Raw genomic sequence first — 20,781 nt, 5'->3', positions numbered from 1 at the left:
CAAAGAATCTTTTGGAGACTACCGAGAGGGTCATATTGAAACGCGAATCAACCTTGAGAAAGCAGTAAGCGAGCAGGAAGATCAAGTAGTATTGGAAGATATGGGGAGGGAATTGGGAGGGGGAGTACCCAAGAGTGGAGAAGTGAACGGAGGCATGACAATAGGAAAGGGGTAAAGGGAAAAAAATGAAAAGCAGCAAAATTGGAAATAGAGTGATGGCCTTGGGTCTGGAGAATGTACATCATAATTCAAACATCAAGAAAAACACATTATGATGTGAAACAAGCAGTTTATTAGATGATAAGCATTAAAAAATTACAATAATTTAATTCCAATTACATTGTTTAAATTTTAAATTAATTAATCTTATAAATGCATGTAAAATGTTGCTCGGAAATTCTTTTACATACCAAGAGATATTATACTCGGTGGTAGCAAATAAAGCAAAACCCAAATATAACTTTACGTAAAATGTTATGCATATTTGGATATGCAAACTGAACCTTGATGGACATGATCAGCATTTGAATAACACTATTGTGGTAAAGTAAAGCTACATTGGAAGCTCCAGAAACAATGGTCCAAAGGGCCTTGTTTGATGCTGTCCTGACCTCTGTGCTGAGATGAGAATCAGTGATAAGAAAGAGAACAATATCTAAATATTCAACTTTTACAAACCAGCAGCCAATGTGAGTTGCATAGGGGGCCTCCTTCAGAATGAAAAAATGAAATAAAAATCTCTTATTGTCACGAGTAGGCTTCAATGAAGTTACTGTGAAAAGCCCCTAGTCGCCACATTCCGGCACCTGTCCGGGGAAGCTGGTACGGGAATCGAACTGTGCTACTGGCCTGTTTGGTCTGCTTTAAAAGCCAGCGATTTAGCTCAGTGAGCTAAACAGGTGTCAAGTTGGAAGTTGATATGAGTAAGGCCTCTTTCCAAGTCCAGTGCAAAGCAATGATTATCGAGCCACATTGTTAGATGTCTTGATATTATTTCTAGCTGTTATCTGATGGCATAATTGGAGGAAGTGACCGTGGCTGTATGCACACCAATGCCGAGCAGCACCAGTGAGATACACAAACAGCATTGCAATGTGTTGGTCCATTATACCGATCAACGGCTGGAACTGTGCATTGCCAAACATCTGAGGGAAATCTAGTGAAAACTGTTCCCAAGTAGAAAAAATAAACATAGAAATTAGAATAAATAATAAATCTTGTATAAGATATAAAAAGTATCTGTATTTGGAGTAAACAATGATGGTTGGGGTTGCTGTTGGGGTAATGTTTTTCCATTAACTGTAGGAAAGACATATTTGAGCTTTCTTACACTCTACTGTAGCCAAGCCCATTACACATCAGGTAGTAGCGGAATAAGCAAATGTATTCCAGTGACAACTGGCGTGCATCCTTCTTTGTATCTTGCATTGCATCCACATGGATTTGCATCTGTGTCATATTTACGCCTAACACAGAATGTCACACTATTATAACTTAACATTAGTTGCATGTAAAGTGAGCATTGCAAACCAAATTCTAGATTTAGGTTGTCCAGCAGAAACATTGACTCAGCCTGAATAAAGATTCATGTAATCAAAAAAGTCAATTAATTGATCTTTTACAAGCGATAATTTTTTTAAAATACCGTCGGTCACAGTCCACCCCTTAAATTCAGTTGCAGATTTAGTTTGACTGGGTTTTATAATTCCACTCTCTCTCCTTGGTAAAATGTATGGCACAGATTTCTTATCCTTCAAGTAACAAACTGAAATCCAGTACAATTGAAAACAAAAGAATATCGAAGGGTTATACTGTGATCACACAATGTGACGGAATAATGTAAACACTTTAATTTAAACAACAAGTCTTCCTCAAGATGATGTTGCTCCTGTGGTTGAAATTCTATTCTTTACAATTCAGTAAGGTACTCTTGATGTATCCCACATAAATAACCTGACGATACCGGTTCATTTTCCAGAAGTACTTTTCTTGCAGGAAGTAGATGTTCGCTGAAAGAGTATGGATGAGAGAGGTAATGGATCATCTCACAGAGCAAAGTATTATATTGCGTAATTACAAGATTTTTTCTCTGTTTGCCATTTCCAGCACCCCGCACCTCCCACCACACAATGATATACTGTTTCCACTTCCGTGTCATTATCAGGCTCTCAGTTGTAAAAATATTTTTACTATAAATGATTTGGTGATCCTGTGTCAGAAATTGGAGAACAACCGAAGCGCCAATTCTTTGACCAGATCTCCCTTTGAGCTAGTCTCAAACAGGGCGAGATCAGTGAATTTATCTAATGACCGACAGAATTAAAGTCCTCAGGCACAGATGCTTCATGATGTATTCCATCAAAGAACAATTATTCATAACTTTGATATATCTGTCTCCAAATGGCTAACAAGCTCTGATGCACAGCATTGATGGATGTAACAAGTGCTCAGTCACATCAGTGCATTCATGGCATTGTACGCTTCACATGAATAGTAGGCAACAGTCTTCATGTGATTGCAGGTTGGAGGACGGAAAGACCTTGAAGAGAGTGGAGAGCACATTGACCAGAATTACCCTCGAGCTGTATGACTTCAGTTTGGAGGGGAGGCTAAAGAGCCTGGGATTCCTATCGTTAAAGAGGAATCTTAACGGAGGTGTTCAAATGTAGGAGTGCTTTGGATAGAGTAAATAAGAAGAACTTGTTTCTTTTGGTGGAAGAGTCAGTAACCAGACAACATAGGATTAAGATAACTGCCAAGGAGAAAAGGGGACGAGGAGACATTTTATTTGTAGCAAGTTCTGATTTGGAATACACTGCCTGAAAGAGTGATTGAAGCCGTTTTAATATAACTTTAAAATTGAAATTAAGTACAGAGCTATGAGAAAGGCCATGGGATTGGGCCTAATGGGATATATATATTTGGATTTGTTTATTGTCATGTGTGCCGAGGTACAGTGAAAAGTATTTTTCTGCGAGCAGCTCAACAGATCATTAAGTACATGGGAGGAAAAGGGAATAAAAGAAAATACATTATAGGGCAACACAAGGTATACAATGTAACTACAGAAGCACCGGCATCGGATGAAGCACACAGGGTGTAGTGTTAATGAGGTCAGTCCATAAGAGGATCATTTAGAAGTCTGGTAACAGTGGGGAAGAAGTTGTTTTTGAGTCTGTTCGTGCGTTCTCAGACTTCTGTATTTTAAAAAGACACAGCTTGAGCATGAACCTGGAATGGCCTCCTTCTATGCTATAAGTTATGTTGATAATGTCAATGAAATGTGTAACTAACGTTTAGTGAAGTCTCATTTATCTCTAAGTCAAATTGCAGATCAGAACAAGTATTCACTGAACGAGCTTTTTGCCTTTGTGATTAGATGAATACCATGTCATTTGCTGGGCTGCAAGTACACAGTTAAAATTAATATTCCCATGAATTTACAGAAACATCTGACTGTATATTTTGGTGTTCTTTTAAAAAAATTTTTAGAATTCATTTTTCCCAATTAAGGGGCAATTTAGCGTGGTCAATCTACCTAGCCTGCATATCTTTGGGTTGTGGGGGTGAAACCCACGCAAACACAGCGAGAATGTGCAAACTCCATATGGATAGTGACCCAGAGCCGGCATCAAACCTTGGACCTTGGTGCCATGAGGCAGCAGTGCTAACTACTGCACCACCATGCTGCCTATTTTAGTGTTCTGAGTTGGGATTTATCCACTAATGAGGGAGCAGCAATAAGGTAATCTTATCTGAACCACCAAACATATGACATTCAGTCAACACATCAGTGTGCCAGAAGTACCAGTGCAACTAGAAGCGAGTTACCATCAGCTGGATTGCTCGATTCTGAGTAGTTATGTGTCGCACAGACTAATGGCGAAATACAAGATTGGTTGCTTAAAAAAGGAACCAACTCTGAACCTTCGTGACATAGCGGCACTGACTTCTTGTTGTTTAAAACAGAGAACAAGTAGAATTAAGATCAAGATATAGCAATTTCAAAAACTGTTATAAGAGACACTGGAATATGTCTCCGGGGAACACCTTTTGTAGGTACTATGATGTCACTAATGTCTAGCCATGTTTTAATTGCACAAAATTACACAATAAACTGCACACCTTCCCGTATATATTGTATGTAACTTCTTTTGCGATGAACAAATTTGGCTAAACAAAAGGGTTAGACCATACAACACTATTCGGCATCCAAAGCTGTCACCTGACTGAGAAACTTACTTTTGTGCATGAATACACTATCAGCATTGATAGGCACATGGAGGAAAGTCTGAGAAATTCTGCTGATCCTATCAACTTTCTGTGCCAGCAAATCGAACCTGAATGTCAGATTAAAAACACTTGGTTAAGTTCAGTGCAAGTGTAACTGCTCATTCTACAAGTGCCATAAATCTTTAAGAGCAACTTGCAATTTTCTCTAAAAGTAATTTCTGCAGAAATAAGATGTTAAATTAGTTGGCCACAACACCCCCCCCCCCCCACCCCCCCCGACCTCCCTCACTGCCCACCCCCCCAACCGCAGAATTAATACTCTGTGAATACATGGTGGTACACCCCAACCCTTGAAGCTTCTCTGCAATACATCAGCATCTTGCAAGGACACATGGCCGAGTATCTAATGTCAATTCCTAAGCTGCCTGTACCTATATACCTTAATTCATTCTGAACATCCATTGTCCAATGTAAGGTTGAGGTGAATATTGTATACAAAGTGACAATGCCTACATTAGTACAAGATGTTATTCACAACAGCAGCTTGCATTAATGTAACACCTCGAATGTAGAAAAAAGTCCCGTATTTCCGAGTTGAGATTTAGCTAATATGTCACTGTGCTAAAACTCTTAATTCCGATCAAATTCTACTCACCTCCAAACATTCTCTCCACCAAAGAGCAACACTTTCCTTGGACCTTTCATAACTGCACCAAATACTCGTTCAATGCTGGTATCAATGCCCAATTTGCTGATGTCCTTAGGATAGCCTGGCTCAAGGATCTTGCCAGAAAATACAAAGTATGATCTCCCTGGAGGAAGAGATAAAAAGCAACAGTTTAGTTTCCATTGATTACAATTGTATTTAGCTGAGAAATGACCATCAACAGTAAGTGAATATAACAGACTCATGTAACATTCCTCTGTCTGCTCCTTAAGTGGTGGTATCAACTCATTTAAAATAAACAGGTTGGTGCCTATATTAAGAGTGAGCAGGGAAATCTAATGGTGTTGGCTGTTCATTTGGTTACTTGCTGATAGCAAATTTAAAATTCAAATGTTTCACTTCGGAAATTAATTTTTCTTGCATGACAGTCAGGGAAATATACAAGACTTTTGGGGTTCCATTTAAGCACCATTTCAGTTCAACATAGCTGTATATAGCTATTTATTCCTCGACAAATGGCGATAAAAAAAAACAATTTATGGTCAGTACAAAGAGCAACCAGTTTAACCTTGAAGGAAGGCTATAAATTCCATTTAAAAAAAAATTAATTAATGGAATGTGGGCATCGTTGGCTGGGGCATAATTTTTGTTGCCCATCCCTAATTGTCTTGAACTGAGTGGCCTGCTGGGCCATTTCAGAGTGCACTTAAAAGTGGGTCTGGAGTCACACGTAGGCCAGACCAGGGAAGGATGGCAGATTTCCTTCCCTGAAGGACATTAATGACTAGATGGGTTTGTACCACAGTCGGAAATGGTTTCCTGGTCATCATTAGCCTTTTAATTCCAGATTTTGTATTGAATCCAACTTTCATCATCTGCCGTGGTGGTATTCAAACCTGGGACTCCAAAGCATTACCCGGGATCGCTGGATTCCCAGCCCAGCAACAATACCACTGCACACCCATCAATAAATGTCTGTAAAGATATTTGAAACATAAAAATCTCACATTTTATTTTTACTTAACTAACTTGAAGATTGGCTTTGTTTCATAAGATTCACTGGTCAATGGTTGTCAATTACTCTATTTTTCATCCACATTACATCAAACCTATTTACATTCATTTATGAAAAATTAAGATGTTTTCACAAGAAAAATTAACTAACTGTGTGACAACATTAATGAAAGGATTCTGCCTCAGAAGAATATTTAGAATAGAATAAAATTTACAGTACAGAAGGAGGCCATTCAGCCCATCGAGTCTGCACCAGCTCGTGGAAAGAGCACCCTACCTAAGTTATTCTTACCTTTCGATCCTTAACATGATGCCTGCCTTATCATATCAGTTTGCTAATAGCATTGCTTAATTATATGCTTGAGAATTATCCCTCATCAATAATTGAGACAAACCTGAGAAAATGTAGACCTTCTGGTGTGCATCTTCAAATGCAGCATCAATTTTGGAAGGAGCTTTTGGCCACAGCTTTGCAATTGGAATTGGCCCCATGATGGATTTCTTTGCTGATGTAAATTTCCAGACATATCTAGAAAAAGTATCAATAAATTCAGATGGAGAAAGACCCTGGATCCCCAAGTATTCTCTCACCTACCCTGTGTGCAGTTTTGGGTATCGCATCTCAGAAAGGACATATTATGCATGCTCAATCAGAATGTTACCAGGGTTACTAGGGTTAAATTACGAGGTGACCTAACTTAAATCACACATGCATTCTCTGGAATAAAGACTGAGAATGTTAGGACTTTGAAAGAATTAATAGGATTGAAAGAGACTGTCTAGGTGGCAGTAAAGGACAAGAGATCATAAAATCAGAGAAGTTGCAAAACACTTCTTCACACAAAGGGTAGAGAAAGGTTGCAACTCACCCACAAAAACAGATGCTAGCTCAATTAACAATTTTAAATCTGGGATGATAGAGTTTTTGCTATCCAAGGTGCTAAGGGATATGGAACTGAGGTGGATGAATGAAGTTACAATACGGAAGGTACAGCTGTGATCTCCTTGGAGGGAAGAGCAGGCTGGAGATGTTGAATGGTCTACTCTTGTTTCTATGGCCGCATGGACTTCTCTGCGAGGTGCAGATCACGTAAAAACATGTGTTCTCTCTGCTACCCGCAACTTGAAAACAATGGTTCAAAGTTGGCATTACTTACCCATTTTTGAAGAAATGAAGTGTTTTCTTTATACTTGCAACTGCATCAAAAATATTCACTTTGCAGATGTCTGCAGCTGGACCAATTGTGGTCGTGCTCGGCACAGTTGTTGAAACAGCTGCCGTTGTTGTAGAAGTAGGTGATGATGTAGGACCAGGCTTCGATCCTGTGTTCAAAATAAGGTAATGCGAGAACATCTTTTACGCTTGCAATTATACACATCTTAGTATTTCACTAAAAGGCTTTGAGCGACTTTTTATTTTGCACAAAGCAATAAAATTGACCATACCATAGAGATGCTGGATTCCTGCAACATCATCGTCTGATAATTTGAAGTTTTCGAAGTATCGGTATCGTGGGTACATCAGAGCATCTGTTCTAGAGGAATGATCTAGTCCCAGGGAATGTCCAAACTCATGGGCTGCCACTAAAAAGATGCTGTATCCTGCATGATACAAATCGGTCAATTGTTTGAATATTACTTTAATATTTTTTCCTTTCTCCCCATACCTTGACATCCTTTTCAAAGTATCCCATGACTGAAACTGATCATTGTGGTCCTTCTGGTGGGTTCTAGTGTAAGGAATGCATGTTGGCTCCCTGATACCAAGAATGGTTCCATTGCTGGAGCAGCTTATCCAAGGGGCTATTTTGCATCATGTGAGACTTACCAGTGTTGGCAGGCTATTTGGCTGTGGGTGAGGCTATCATCGAAACATAGAATACATAGAAGGGATATATTGAGAGAGGTAATACGATTCATATGTAGAAACTTAAACCCTTTGGACACCTAGGCCGGGATTCTCCCCTACCCAGTGGGGCGGGAGGTCCCGGCGTATTGGAGTGGCGTCAACCCCTCCGGCGTCGGGCCTCCCCAAAGGTGCGGAATTCTCCACACCTTTAGGGGCCAAGCCCTCACATTGAGGGGTTAGGCCCGCGCCGGAGTGGTTGTCGCTCTGCGCGACCGGCGCGAACGGCTTTGGCACCACGCCAGCAGGGGCCGAAAGGCCTTTGCCGGCCGGCGGAAGTCCGCGCATGCACCGGTGCGTCAGTGGCTGCTGACATCATACCGGCGCATGCGCAGGGGAGGGGGTCTCTTCCGCCCCCGCCATGGTGAAAGCCATGGCGGGGCGGAAGAAAAAGAGTGCCCCCACGGCGCAGGCCCGCCCGCCGATCGGTGGGACCCGATCGCGGGCCAGGCCACCGTGGGGGCACTCCCCGGGGTCAGATCGCCCCGTGCCCCCCCCCAGGACCCCGGAACCCACCCACGCTGCCAATCCCGCCGGCACCCGAGGTGTTTTGATCCAAGCTGGTGGGATTGGCCTGTCAGCGGCGGGACTTTGGCCCATCGTGGGCCAGAGAATCGCCGCGGGGGGCCCGCCGACCGGCGCGATTCCCGCCCCCGCCGATTCCTGGGTGGCAGAGAATTCGTGTCACGGTGGGGGCAGGATTGACGCCGGCGCCGGGCGATTCTCCGACCCCCTGGGGGTGGGAGAATTCCACCCCTAATGTCATTCCTGAGAGTGGGCCAGAATATTTCTGTAAGGACAGCATCATTGTTGGTTATCAACTGTCTAATATTAGTCAGCAAAGCAAGGTACATTGGTTCCCTTTTCCCTGTTTATGTCTTAATGTGTTAATTTGGTGCTCCGTAGTCCACCTTTCAATGGGATGGAGGAAAGCTGACCAAGACTTGCCTAACCTCAAGATGTACTTCAACCTGAAACTGTACAGATGAGCATTCAGAGTTCAATTACTTGATTACTAAATTGATAGATTTAATTTAGAACATTTGTGCTAAAAAAAAAAGCATTGACAAAAGAGATGAATAAAACCCTGCAATATTTACCAGCATTCGGACAGAAACCCCACTTTCTGTCTTCATCAAAGTTACTGGTGGTTGCACACCAGGACCGCTCATCAGGTCTGCCTGCGGTGGTGCACGCATCATACCTTTTCCCAAGGAATGTGAAAGGAAATGAACACAGCTCTCCATCAGCATTTCCAGAAACCACAGCATTAACTACAAGATAAAAGTTGATTGTTGTGAGGGAATTTTAAATAACAGCCAAGTGCAAATTGCTGAACTTCAAATAATACTTCAAAATCCATCAAGATGGTAGGATTTACATGTAAATAAGTGAAAAGTGTATCTAATTCAGATTTCAGCAAACAAATCTCTATTCAAGGGGGGTTATGAATGAAGTTGGGAGTGCAGGAGGGTTAAGCTTCTTGGGCTCGGCAACGTTTTCTCATATCGACCTTTTTTTAAATGTCCTTTCAAATCAGAGATCGCATTGCCAGAATAGTGAAACAGAAATTGGGAATGTCCAGAGAAATCTGATACAAGGTGTATGGCAAAAGAACATCTTTGCTTAGCGAGTGGTTAGGATCTAGATTGCGCTGGCTGAGAGTCTGTTGGAGGAAAAATCATTCATGGCTTTCAAATGGAATTGGACATATGGCTGAAAGGGACAAAATGCAGGTTACCAGCAAAGGACGGAAGAGTATGATGGACTAGCTGAATTGTTCTTGCAGAGATGACATGGATATTATGGGTCTCTTTTTGTCCTGCAACTAATCTATGACTCTATAATCGTCGTATTATTTGTGAATTATTTCTCCAGTTTTCTCTCTATCTCTTGCTAGGTGCTGACCCACACTAAGGAACCATTCCAAGCAAATCAGCACTTTCCAGTGCCTAAGCCATGTGATAGTTGTATGTGTATAAACCTATAGGCATCAAGTATCACTGGTGATTTTACCGTTGCAAGATTCACAACCTACTGTCTTACCCAGTCTTTGGAACCAACTAACTTGTTAAATGAAATCTTGAACCACATCCAGTCCTAAAGTTGTATAATACATTCTATCTGGTTTGACAAAACATTACGGGCTGGATTATCCGGTCCTCTGGTTTCTCGGCGGCGCACTGCTCGCTGCCGGTGGGATTCTATACTCCCACTGCTTGTCAATGCTTCCCATTGAAGCCCATGCCACCGGGAAACCCGTGGACAGTGGTGCACGGCCAGCGGCAACAGAGAATCCCAATGGCCGGAGAATATTTGTTGAACTGAGCTTTGTAACTATGAATAATTACCTGGACTGGGGCAGAAGCCATATTTTTTATCCACGTCAAAGTTTCTGGTCGTGGCACACCACCTGTAGCCATCCTGACGGCCCTCAGATGTGCACCGGTCATAACGTTTGCCATCGAATACAAAGGGGAAGACACAAGGTGAACTGTCGCTGTTGCCACCAATGGTGTATAACACTGAACAAAAGCGAAGAGAAAACAGAAATTTATAATAAAACCGCAAAGAACAAACTGTAATTATCACACTATGATACCTTTATGAAGCTCTGTATTGAGCAAGGAGGGTGATTTTGGAAGCTGATTAAATAATGCCACAAGTCTAGATTTGGTCCAGGAGCTCAACATTTTATTCTCCCTACAATTTTGTTCTGAGTGTCCTTCCACTGGTATTTATTGCCCTCTGATGCCTCAATTCACATGCATGGAATATACAGCAAATGTCACAGAACAGGGATCAGGAATGGGTATTTAATCTACTTCATTCCTTTCCTGACTCTGAAATGATTGAGGTCAAATATAGCTCCCAAAGCGTTCCCCTGGGTTAAGATCAGGTTTTAAGTAATGATCAAGTTTGAACTTGCGGCATTGAATTCCAGCGACTAAAGGCATTACTGAAATCTAAAAGCCACAAAAGCTTCTTATAACACCTCGATAGATTTTATTTGGCTTTTAGGGATTCAATTATATATTACAATGACCAGCAAATTATTTCAGCCATATATATATATTTGAAATCCTGGACTCAAATTCGGATTTTTTAATCCTATGCAGTATTATTTTTTTTAAAATTTAAAGTACCCAATTCATTTTTTCCAATTAAGGGGCAATTTAGCGTGACCAATCCACCTACCCTGCACATCTTTGGGTTGTGGGGGTGAAACCCACGCAAACACGGGGAGAATGTGCAAACTCTACACGGACAGTGACCCAGAGCCGGGATCGAACCTGGGATCTCGGTGCCGTGAAGTAGCAATGCTAACCACTGTGTCACCCTGCTGCCTTTAATCCTATGGAGTATTAACAATATTTCAATAATAGGGATAAGAACATAAAAACATAAGAACTAGGATCAGCAGTAGCCAATTCAGCTATTCCTCTCGGCCTCATCTCCATTTTCCTGCCTGTTCTGCATAATCCTTCAATCCATTACTAATTAAAAATCTGTCTATCTTCTTATAATTACTCAATCTCCTGGCATCCGCCGCACTCTGAGATAGTGAATTCCACAGATTCATGGCCCTTTGAGGGAAGTAATTTCTCCTCATTCGTGGTTTGAATCTGCTACCCCTTAACCTAAAACCATGACCTCTCATTCTAGATTGCCACTGTCATAAACTTGACCTGACATCAGTTTAAACCGTCTCACAACAGATCAACTTATCACCAATTGGGATTGAAGGTCCAAGCTGAAAATTGAAGTGGGAAACCAACTAATAGTAACACAGCAAACATTGGCAAGGAGCACGTCACATCAAAATAAATGGACAGCTATTTACATTCATGCGGGCAGAATCCAAATGTTTTGTCATTGTCATAGTCTGCAGTTGTGGAACACCAGATACGTCCATCGTCTCTCCCATCGGCAGTACAAGTCTTGTAGGTCTTTCCACTGAATGTAAACGGAAAATGGCAGAAAGCTCCATCAGCATTGCCGAAACGGGTTTTAACCGCTGTCGAGAGAAAATTCTAATCGTTAGGGTGAGAAGTGTAAGAGGTACAAATGCCTTCAAAAGTTACATTTTGTAAGTAGCCATTCTTGATAGTTACTATGTGAAAATCTAGGGCAGGAATTCTATTGTTTGGCACTTTACATAAATTAGCAGAGAAGTATTTGCAGATTTATTGCATTCAACGTTTGTTACCTGGCCCTTTCCCCAAGGTCCAGAACTCGTCGTCGTCGAAATGTGCATCACCGTGCAAGCTGCCATACATGTTTTCACCAGGTGGGTAAGCATGCGCCAAGAGACCATCCATCCCATCGAATGGATATGGGTCTCCATGCCCTTAAGAAAAAATAATTGAAACATATTAACAATATAAATGCGAGCACACATCTAGACATCCATTAAGCCCCTAAAACAAGCATCAAACAACTTTGTGATAGAGATGGAAAACAATCATCCTTATATGTATAACTTAGATTAACCCAGCAATGTTAGAGCTGTAAGTGACAGCCATTCGCTGATTCATTCCTCAGGGAAATACCTTGCCCAATCAATGTCAAACTGCCTAGTTTAAACTTCAAACAAGGCTTGGCTGTTAATTGTGTCACCTGGTGCATTCTCCATGGCAATGCCAGTCAATATCATAGAATTTACATTGCAGAAGGAGGCCATTCGGCCCATCGAGTCTGCACCGACTCTTGGGAAAAGCATCCTACCCAAGGTCAACACCTCCACCCTATCCCCATAACCTAGTAACCCCATCCAACACTAAGGGCAATTTTGGACACTAAGGGAAATTTATTATGGCCAATCCACCTAACCTGCACATCTTTGGACTGTGGGAGGAAACTGGAGCACCCGGAGGAAACCCATGCACACACGGGGAGGATGTGCAGACTCCGCACAGACAGTGGCCCAAGCCGGAATCGAACCTGGGACCCTGGAGCTGTGAAGCAATTGTGCTATCCACAATGCGACTGTGCTGCTATATTTCAGACATTGTGCTAAGACTCTTTTGCTTGCCTCATGGGAAATCCACCTTTCTCTGTTGGATTGAGGAAGAAAACTTAAGCTATTTAGTTCATTTTCCTACATCGCCACAGTACAGGACTCCTCGCAAAATTACAAATATAAGAGGAAAACAATAATTTATATTGTATGAGAAGAATCTGTTGATCAGGTGACAAGTAGACTCTGATATGTAAGGAGCTAAGCTCGGAAAGCTAGTGATTCCAAATAAACCTGTTGGACTTTAACCTGGTGTTGTAAAACTTCTTACTGTGCACACCCCAGTTCAATGCCGGCATCTCCACATCACTGATATGTAGAGACAGATCCATGGAGAATGCACCAGGTGACACAATTAACTGCCAAGCATTGTTTGAAGTTAAAAACAGGAAGCTTGATACTGATTGGTCAAGGCTGAGGAATGAATCAGTGAATGGCTATCACGTACATTGTTTCACTGAAACAGGCACAATGAAATGATTCTATATGCCTCTTTTTTCAGCAATAAATACTGCTCTTGTCAGCGATGTCTGCATCTCATGAATGAATAGAAAATAAATCAGATTGAGGAGACATAGAGGAGGAGGGTAGAACACCTGAACATTAATTAAGAAGGGAACTCTTCAGATGATGAGGTCGTGCTTGTTTACTCACATTGTCTTCCAAACTGAACCATGATGTCTGCTTCACCGCTGTTGATTTTAGTGAACGTTAATGGAGTGACATCACTCCACACTTTAAATGCACGAGCAAATGCATCATCAACGACAAGTGGGTCCAAGTCAGGAGTATAGGACACAATACTGTTTGGGGAAAATATGATTGAATGAAATAGTATTCAAAGCTAGCAAGAAAACTTCACAACAATACTCCAGATCCCAAGCTACTTGGGAGGAACACCATGAAGATTAATGAATGTAAACTATGCTCATTCTGTTCCAGTAAATGACTCAGTTCTGTCTTAACTTACACTTTTATGTTCAAGTGATATCCAGTTTGGGATAGACTGTTATTCTCTAAACTATAAATGAGAAAACTCACCATTGGCAATGTAACTGTACAGCCCCAAGTGAATAATGTGGCATTCCCTATCGAATCGAAAAGTAACAGTGCCAACCTTTGTGATAGCACCCACTGGACATGACTGATGCATCACATTGAATGGTCACAACAGCAACTAGGGAAGCCTAGCTGGTAAAACTCTGGAGGAGTTTATTTTTTGTGTGGCGCGCCATAGCAGTAGGTTTGAAAGCAGCACCATCCCAATTGCTGCGGCCTTGCCGCTAGCGGCAATTACCGCTACCCACGGACTGAAGAAGTGGCGTCAGATTATGAAGCTAATTTAACCCAAGTAACCACACGGGAATTCTGCCATTTCAGTTTAATGTTATCTTCGGGCAATTGCTTAAAAAAGAACACCTTCCTTTCTCACCTCCAATTCATAGAATCATAGAATTTACAGTGCAGAAGGAGGCCATTCAGCCCATCGAGTCTGCACCGGCTCTTGGAAAGAGCACCCTACCCAAGGTCAACAACTCCACCCTATCCCCATAACCCCATAACCCAGTAACCCCACCCAACACTAAGGGCAATTTTGGGCTCTAAGGGCAATTTATCATGGCCAATCCACCTAACCTGCACATCTTTGGACTGTGGGAGGAAACCGGAGCACCCGGAGGAAACCCACGCACACACGGGGAGGATGTGCAGACTCTGCACAGACAGTGACCCAAGCCGGAATCGAACCTGGGACCCTGGAGCTGTGAAGCGATTGTGCTATCCACAATGCTACCGTGCTGCCCAAATTCCTTGAATTTAAGCAGCGCCTTTATCATGTGCTCACCTGTAAGTCAAATCGGTATGGTTCCATTTTTCATCATCAAATGTCTTGTAGTTCAGTACATCCGGAACGCCGCACCGGGGCTGCTTCATGGCACTGATTGTGGTCTCATCCAGTTCCCCTGTTTCAGGCAGTGCCAGGGTTTGCTGCATCCGTGTGATGGTTGATTTCAGGCTAATCATCGCATTGCCCGTCTTCTTTAAATTCAGGTACCCAAACCTCTGCAAGTAGCTCTGAAACAATGAGACCCATATTGGTTAGGCATCTGCGGTCGGTTTAGATGTCAGCAGTGCTGTTGTGCAAGGATTAATACTGAATTGAGCATCAAACGCTGGAGTCACATCCTCTTCTGGAGTCGTCAAGACCCAGGGCTGCAATCTCTGCATTATTCCTGACCCGGGGCTGCAGTACTCTTCATTATTCCTGACCCGGGGCTGCAGTGCTCTTCATTACTCCTGACCCAGGGCTTCAATGCTCTGCATTAATCTTGACCCAGGGCTGCAATGTTCTGCGTTATTCTTGACCCAGGGCTGCAATATTCTGTGTTATTCTTGACCCAGGGCTGCAATATTCTGCATTATTCTTGACCCAGGGCTGCAATGTTCTGCATTAATCTTGACCCAGGGCTGCAATGTTCTGTGTTATTCTTGACCCAGGGCTGCAATGTTCTGTGTTATTCTTGACCCAGGGCTGCAATGTTCTGCATTAATCTTGACCCAGGGCTGCAATGTTCTGCATTAATCTTGACCCGGGGCTGCAATGTTCTGTGTTATTCTTGACCCAGGGCTACAATAAAATGATAAGACATAGGAGCAGAAATAGGCCACTTGGCCCATAGAGTCTGCTCCGCCGTTCAATCATGGCTGATATTTTCTCATCCCCATTCTCCTGCCTTCTCCCCATAACCCCTGATCTCTTTATTAATCAAGAACCTATCTGTCTTAAAGACACTCAGTGAATTGGCCTCCACAGCCTTCTGCGGCAAAGAGTTCCACAGATTCACCACCTTCTGGCTGAAAATATTCCTCCTCATCTGTGTTTTAAAGGATTGTCCCTTTAATCTGAGATGGTGTCCTCTGGTTCTAATTTTTCCTACAAGTGGAAACATCCTCTCCACTTCCACTCTATCCAGACCTTGCAGTATCTTGTACGTTTCAATAAGATTCCCTCTCATCCTTCTAAACTCTAATGAGTACAGACCCAGAGTCCTCAAACGTTCTTCATACGGCAAGTTCTTCATTCCAGGGATCATTCTTGTGAACCTCCTCTGGACCCTTTCCAAGGCTAACCTATCCTTCCTTAGGTATGGGGCCGAAAACTGCTCACAATACTCCAAATGGGGTCTGACCAGAGTCTTATACAGCCTCAGAAGTACATCCCTGGTCTTGTAATCTAGCCCTCTTGACATGAATACGAACATTGCATTTGCTTTCCTAACTGCCGACTGAACCCGCACATTGAGAGAATCGTGAACAAGGACCCTCAAGTCCCTTTGTGCTTCTGCTTTCCGAAGCATTTCTCTATTTAGAAAATAGTCTATGCCCAGATTCCTCCTTCCAAAGTGCATAACCTCACACTTTTCCACATTGTATTTCATTTGCCACTTCATTGCCCACTCTCCTAGCTTGTCCAAATCCTTCTGCAGCTCCCTTACTTCCTCAGTACTACCTGTCCCTCTACAGATCTTTGTATCATCTGCAAACTCTGCATTATTCTTGACTCAGAGCTGCAATGCTCTGCATTAGTCCATGCTCAGGGTATCTTATTCTGTGTTACTCCAATTATTTCTCTATTCACTCCTTAGTATTCCTTCCTCCTAATGGGAACAGCCTGTACTGGCACGCAAGCACAAACATGCTCATTCACATGGACCTATGCACACTTTCTGGCAGCAGGTACTAGACAGTGACAAAGAACGGGAATATTTACTGTGGGTCCGAACACAACCTGCTGGCCGGCCAACACAAGTGCAAGTTACATGAGCCTGAAAGTTCAACTGACTGCGCTGGAAGCAATGGGGAAGAACCCAGATGTGCTCGCCGGCATCTTGCACTTTGAATCATTTTAAAACCTGGCTCGCAATCCGTCTCAGCCGCAGATTGTCCAGGATTTTCCCTTTTTGTTTGTAACTATGATACAAACTATTTCAGGTTCTAATTTCAGGACCTCGTTGAAGAGCCTGTGCAATCCTCGGATTTTCTCTGTTAGAAACGCACATATTTAAATCGTTGGATTTTTCAGTTTTAATGGATGAAGTCACTCGCTGTCATCATCCACCGAATATTTTAGCAGTGCACCCCCCCCCCCCCCCCCCCTCCTTTTTTCTCCTCAAGGTTGGACCCCGTACTGGGAGTTTAAATAAAGACATTTTATCCAAGTGTGGGTGGGCCACCGCAATGTCTCAGGTCATGTCCACACCTGAAACAACACAGCTCGTCCCAGCAAAAGGTAGCAATCGCAAACAGGAAACCTCGTTCAGATTAAGGGCGCTATGGTCAATTGTAGAGTGTCCCCAGGTACTCACCTGAGACTAACTTAACAGAACACAGAGGGACAGAGGTCAAACCAGATACTTCTTTTCGTTTCTATGGCTCAAGGCAGCTTGTTACCTCTATGTTCAGATGGTCATGGAGTTGTCATAGAGTCATACAGCAGAGAAAGAGCCCTTTGGCCCATCGAGCCTGGGCTGCTCAAAGCAACCACCTGACTATTCAAATCGCATTTCCAGCACTTGGCCCGTAGCCTTGTATGCCCTGGCATCATAAATGCACATCTGAATACTTCTTAAATGTTGTGAGGGTCTCTCCCTCCACCGCCCTTGCTGGCAGCGAATTCCAAACTCCCGCCACCCTCTGGCTAAAAAAAAGTTCCCTGTAACCATCCTGCCCAGTACCTTAAATCCTTAGAATCCACATCTTTATTGTCATTCAGGTTCTGAAATTCTGGATAACAGGTTATGGAATAGGGTCAAAGGTGGCACGGTGGTCAGCAGCGGCCTCACAGTGCCAGGGACCCGGGTTCAATTCCAGTCCTGGGTGACTGCTTGGGTTTCCTCCGGGTGCTCCGGTTTCCTCCCATAGTCCAAAGATGTGCAGGTTAGGTGGATTGGCCATGCCACATTGCGCCTTAGGGTCCGGGCATGTGAAGGTTAGCTGGGATCACGGGAATAGTGGGCCTGGATAGGGTTCTCTATCAAAGGGTCGGTGCAGACTAAATGAGCAGAATAGCCTCATTCTGCACTGTAGGGATTCTCACAAAAAAGAGATTCATGTGATGCGCAGACACACTAACCCATTGCTTGTTCCTGTGTCCCACAACCTGTGTAATTCTGTGAAATTCAAAAACAAAATCCTGATGGCCAGCGAGCTGAACTAAATCATTTCAAGAATGCTGCTTGTGAGTTCTTTAGTCTTCTTGCTCGGAAATGGCCTCCTCCTACAACCCCAATTTTCCAGATGGAATCTGCTTTCAGATTGCGCTGATTCCCTGGTTCTCACCCTTTGAGGTGTCTGGTGAATTTCATTTGGTTCAATGTGGGACACTGTCTTTCCAACAATAAAGAAGAACCATTAAACCCCACTAGCTTCCTCTTTCACCTCTACCTGTCACTTTCCGTTGCTCAGTTATTTCAGCCAGATCAACCAGTCCACTTGACGTTGAACTGTTGATGAAGTTCTTTTCTTCCCTGATGCTCTGCACATTTCCAGCTTCTCTTCATTCAAAAAAAAATCAAAAGTCAGCCTTGGATTTCCTTTGCGGGGAAATTGCAGCCACATTCCATTTAAATAAAAGCTTTAACTAAAGGGAGAATCACAGCAGAACAATAGTTGGAGTCCCCCCGCCCACCCCAGCCTTACCATTGCCATTTCGGTATCAGTCATGTCCTGCTCCCCAGGGAACGTTTCCAAGGGCGGAGTGCTGGGCGCACTGAAGGAGCTGTGGACCAGCAGAGCCGCGCTCAAGACAACTCGTATCAGCATCATGGTGAGGGCAACAGCTGGCTCTCCAGAGGCTTCTGTATCTGGGTGCCGGGGAATGGACTGTATATATACACAAAGCCAGAGCGACTGACATCAGAACAATGACTCAGTCCACATCAAAACATAATGATTCATCACCTTCCTCAGCGAGGAAATCGGGCTGGGAGCCAAGAGGGAGTGAAATATTTTTGGTCAGCATCGCTCTTGCAACATGTGAATTGCTTATTTAATTGCACCCCTCCCTCCCCGCCTCCCACCCCGACCACCAGCACTTAGAACGAACCAGGCTTAAAACTGAACGATCTATTGTGGCGATTACCAGTTGCCAATTTCCCAGTTGTGGGTTACAGCGTCGCCATTCATCTCGTGTGTAACAATCAACGGTCACTGGCCGGTGGCATAGCATAGTTCATCTGGAAAACAAAAACTGGCGTCTTTGCTAAAATCATATTTGCACTGAACGAAAATAACGTCCTATTTAAGCAGCTGAGATTCGATGCCCTCCCCCCCGTTAGGTGTTTGAATTATTTTCTTTAATGTGGCCCCTGTTCCCTGCCCCACTGATGCCAGGTTGAGGGAGTGACACTGTGGAGCCCCCTAGGTGCCGCGAGCCACAGAAAAAAAGGACCCGAGAGCAATCTGTTACCTTTATGTTCAAACAAAGGGGCTGTTTAGCACAGTTGCTGACTTTGAAAGCAGACCAAGCAGGCCAGCAGCATGGTTCGATTCCCGTAACAGCCTCCCCGAACAGGCGCCGGAATGTGGCGACTAGGGGCTTTTCACAGTAACTTCATTTGACGCCTACTCGTGACAATAAGCGATTTTCATTTCATTTCATTTCATTTCAAACTCCCACCACCTTTTAGCCCGACAATTCGTTTAAACTCAGATTGCGGGGGTTCCTTGGATGAAAGTACAAAGAAAACTCTTTGGCAAACTCTTTGAGCTTTGACAAAGAGTCATCAGACTCCAAACTTTAGCTCTTTTCTCTCCCTACAGATGCTGCCTGACTTGCTGAGATATTCCAGCATTTTCCCTTTCGTTTTATTACAAAGAAAACTCCAAGTATTTCATCACTCCTTTATTCATGTGTTTCTTTACTCGTTCCTGCCTTGCAGATACAAGAGATGGGGCGAGGCGCCAAGGGCCTGAATTTCTTCATCTTTGAAATTGCTATTTTTTATTAGGATGTCACTGTCAAAATGTTTTGCTGTAGCGTTACCCCTTAGTGATTGAGGATAGTGCTCAGTATAGTATGAAGCTATATAGAGTTGAAGATCCCAGCTTGGATTTCTGTTCTGTACTGTGCAGCTGGGGTTACAAGCAGTTTTCCTAACTCCAAATTAGAGAAGAAATCTTGAAATCTTCACTACTCGCCCTTAGATCATGTCCATTTATAAGTTTTCCGTTGTCCCGATACAATGTCAGCAGGTCTGCTTCAGCTAGCATTAACCAATTCATCAATTTTGGCAGAATACAGATGTTATTCCATGATGCCACACAACCAAAGGAGAAAGAAAATGAAAACTCACCCCCCCTCCCCATCACTGTCCAACGAGTTTTACTGGAAGTTGAATGGTGGATGTAATGGAACAACAGAAGAAATTAATCTCTTACTCAAAACCCCTTAAACAAATGTATAAAGAATATTTTTGTGGGTGAACAACATTTATATTGTGCCTTTAATATAGAAAAAAAGCATTCTAAAGTGTAATCAGCCAAAATCAATATGAGGCAAACAAGGGGATGTTGGGAAGCGTGACCCCCAAACCTGGGCAGACAGGGTTTTAACAACTTTCCTGCCTTATGGAAGGAGATGGAGGTGGAGAGGTTTCTGAGATTGATGCCCAGAAGATGAGGTTTATTTAGCTGAAGTTGTGACCACCTAGTTGTTGGGAGAATGACAAGTGTGGGTGGGCAGATGGAATGCACATCAGGCCAGAGTTAGAGGAATTGAAGGTTCTGGACAAAAGACTATGGGAGAGAGAAACGGGATTAACATTTCGAGTCCATATGACCCTTTTTACAGAACTCAAAACGTTAACTCTGTTTCTCTCTCCACAGATCCTACCAGATATGCAGAGTTTATCCAGCATTTTCTGTTTTTATTTCAGGTTTCCA

At 43.1% G+C, this 20,781-nt stretch overlaps 1 protein-coding gene across 1 annotated transcript; it reads right to left on the bottom strand.

Annotated features, from left to right (window-relative positions):
- Positions 1-275: 275 nt before the first annotated feature.
- On the bottom strand, positions 276-18,718 carry mmp9 (matrix metallopeptidase 9). Its single transcript, XM_038803053.1, has 13 exons — positions 18,538-18,718; positions 14,684-14,913; positions 13,495-13,643; positions 12,031-12,171; positions 11,665-11,838; positions 10,172-10,345; positions 8,921-9,094; positions 7,361-7,516; positions 7,072-7,237; positions 6,310-6,443; positions 4,889-5,045; positions 4,243-4,340; positions 276-2,009 (listed from the first exon to the last, which is right to left on the bottom strand). The coding sequence occupies exons 1-13, from the start codon at positions 18,661-18,663 to the stop codon at positions 1,903-1,905; spliced, it is 1,986 nt and encodes a 661-aa protein (XP_038658981.1). The 5' UTR covers positions 18,664-18,718; the 3' UTR covers positions 276-1,902.
- Positions 18,719-20,781: the final 2,063 nt, after the last annotated feature.

The sequence above is a fragment of the Scyliorhinus canicula genome, chromosome 7 (genome assembly GCF_902713615.1).
Source record: "Scyliorhinus canicula chromosome 7, sScyCan1.1, whole genome shotgun sequence".
In the NCBI taxonomy this organism is placed as follows: Eukaryota; Metazoa; Chordata; class Chondrichthyes; order Carcharhiniformes; family Scyliorhinidae; genus Scyliorhinus; species Scyliorhinus canicula.
This window is presented reverse-complemented; position numbering and strand designations above follow the sequence as displayed.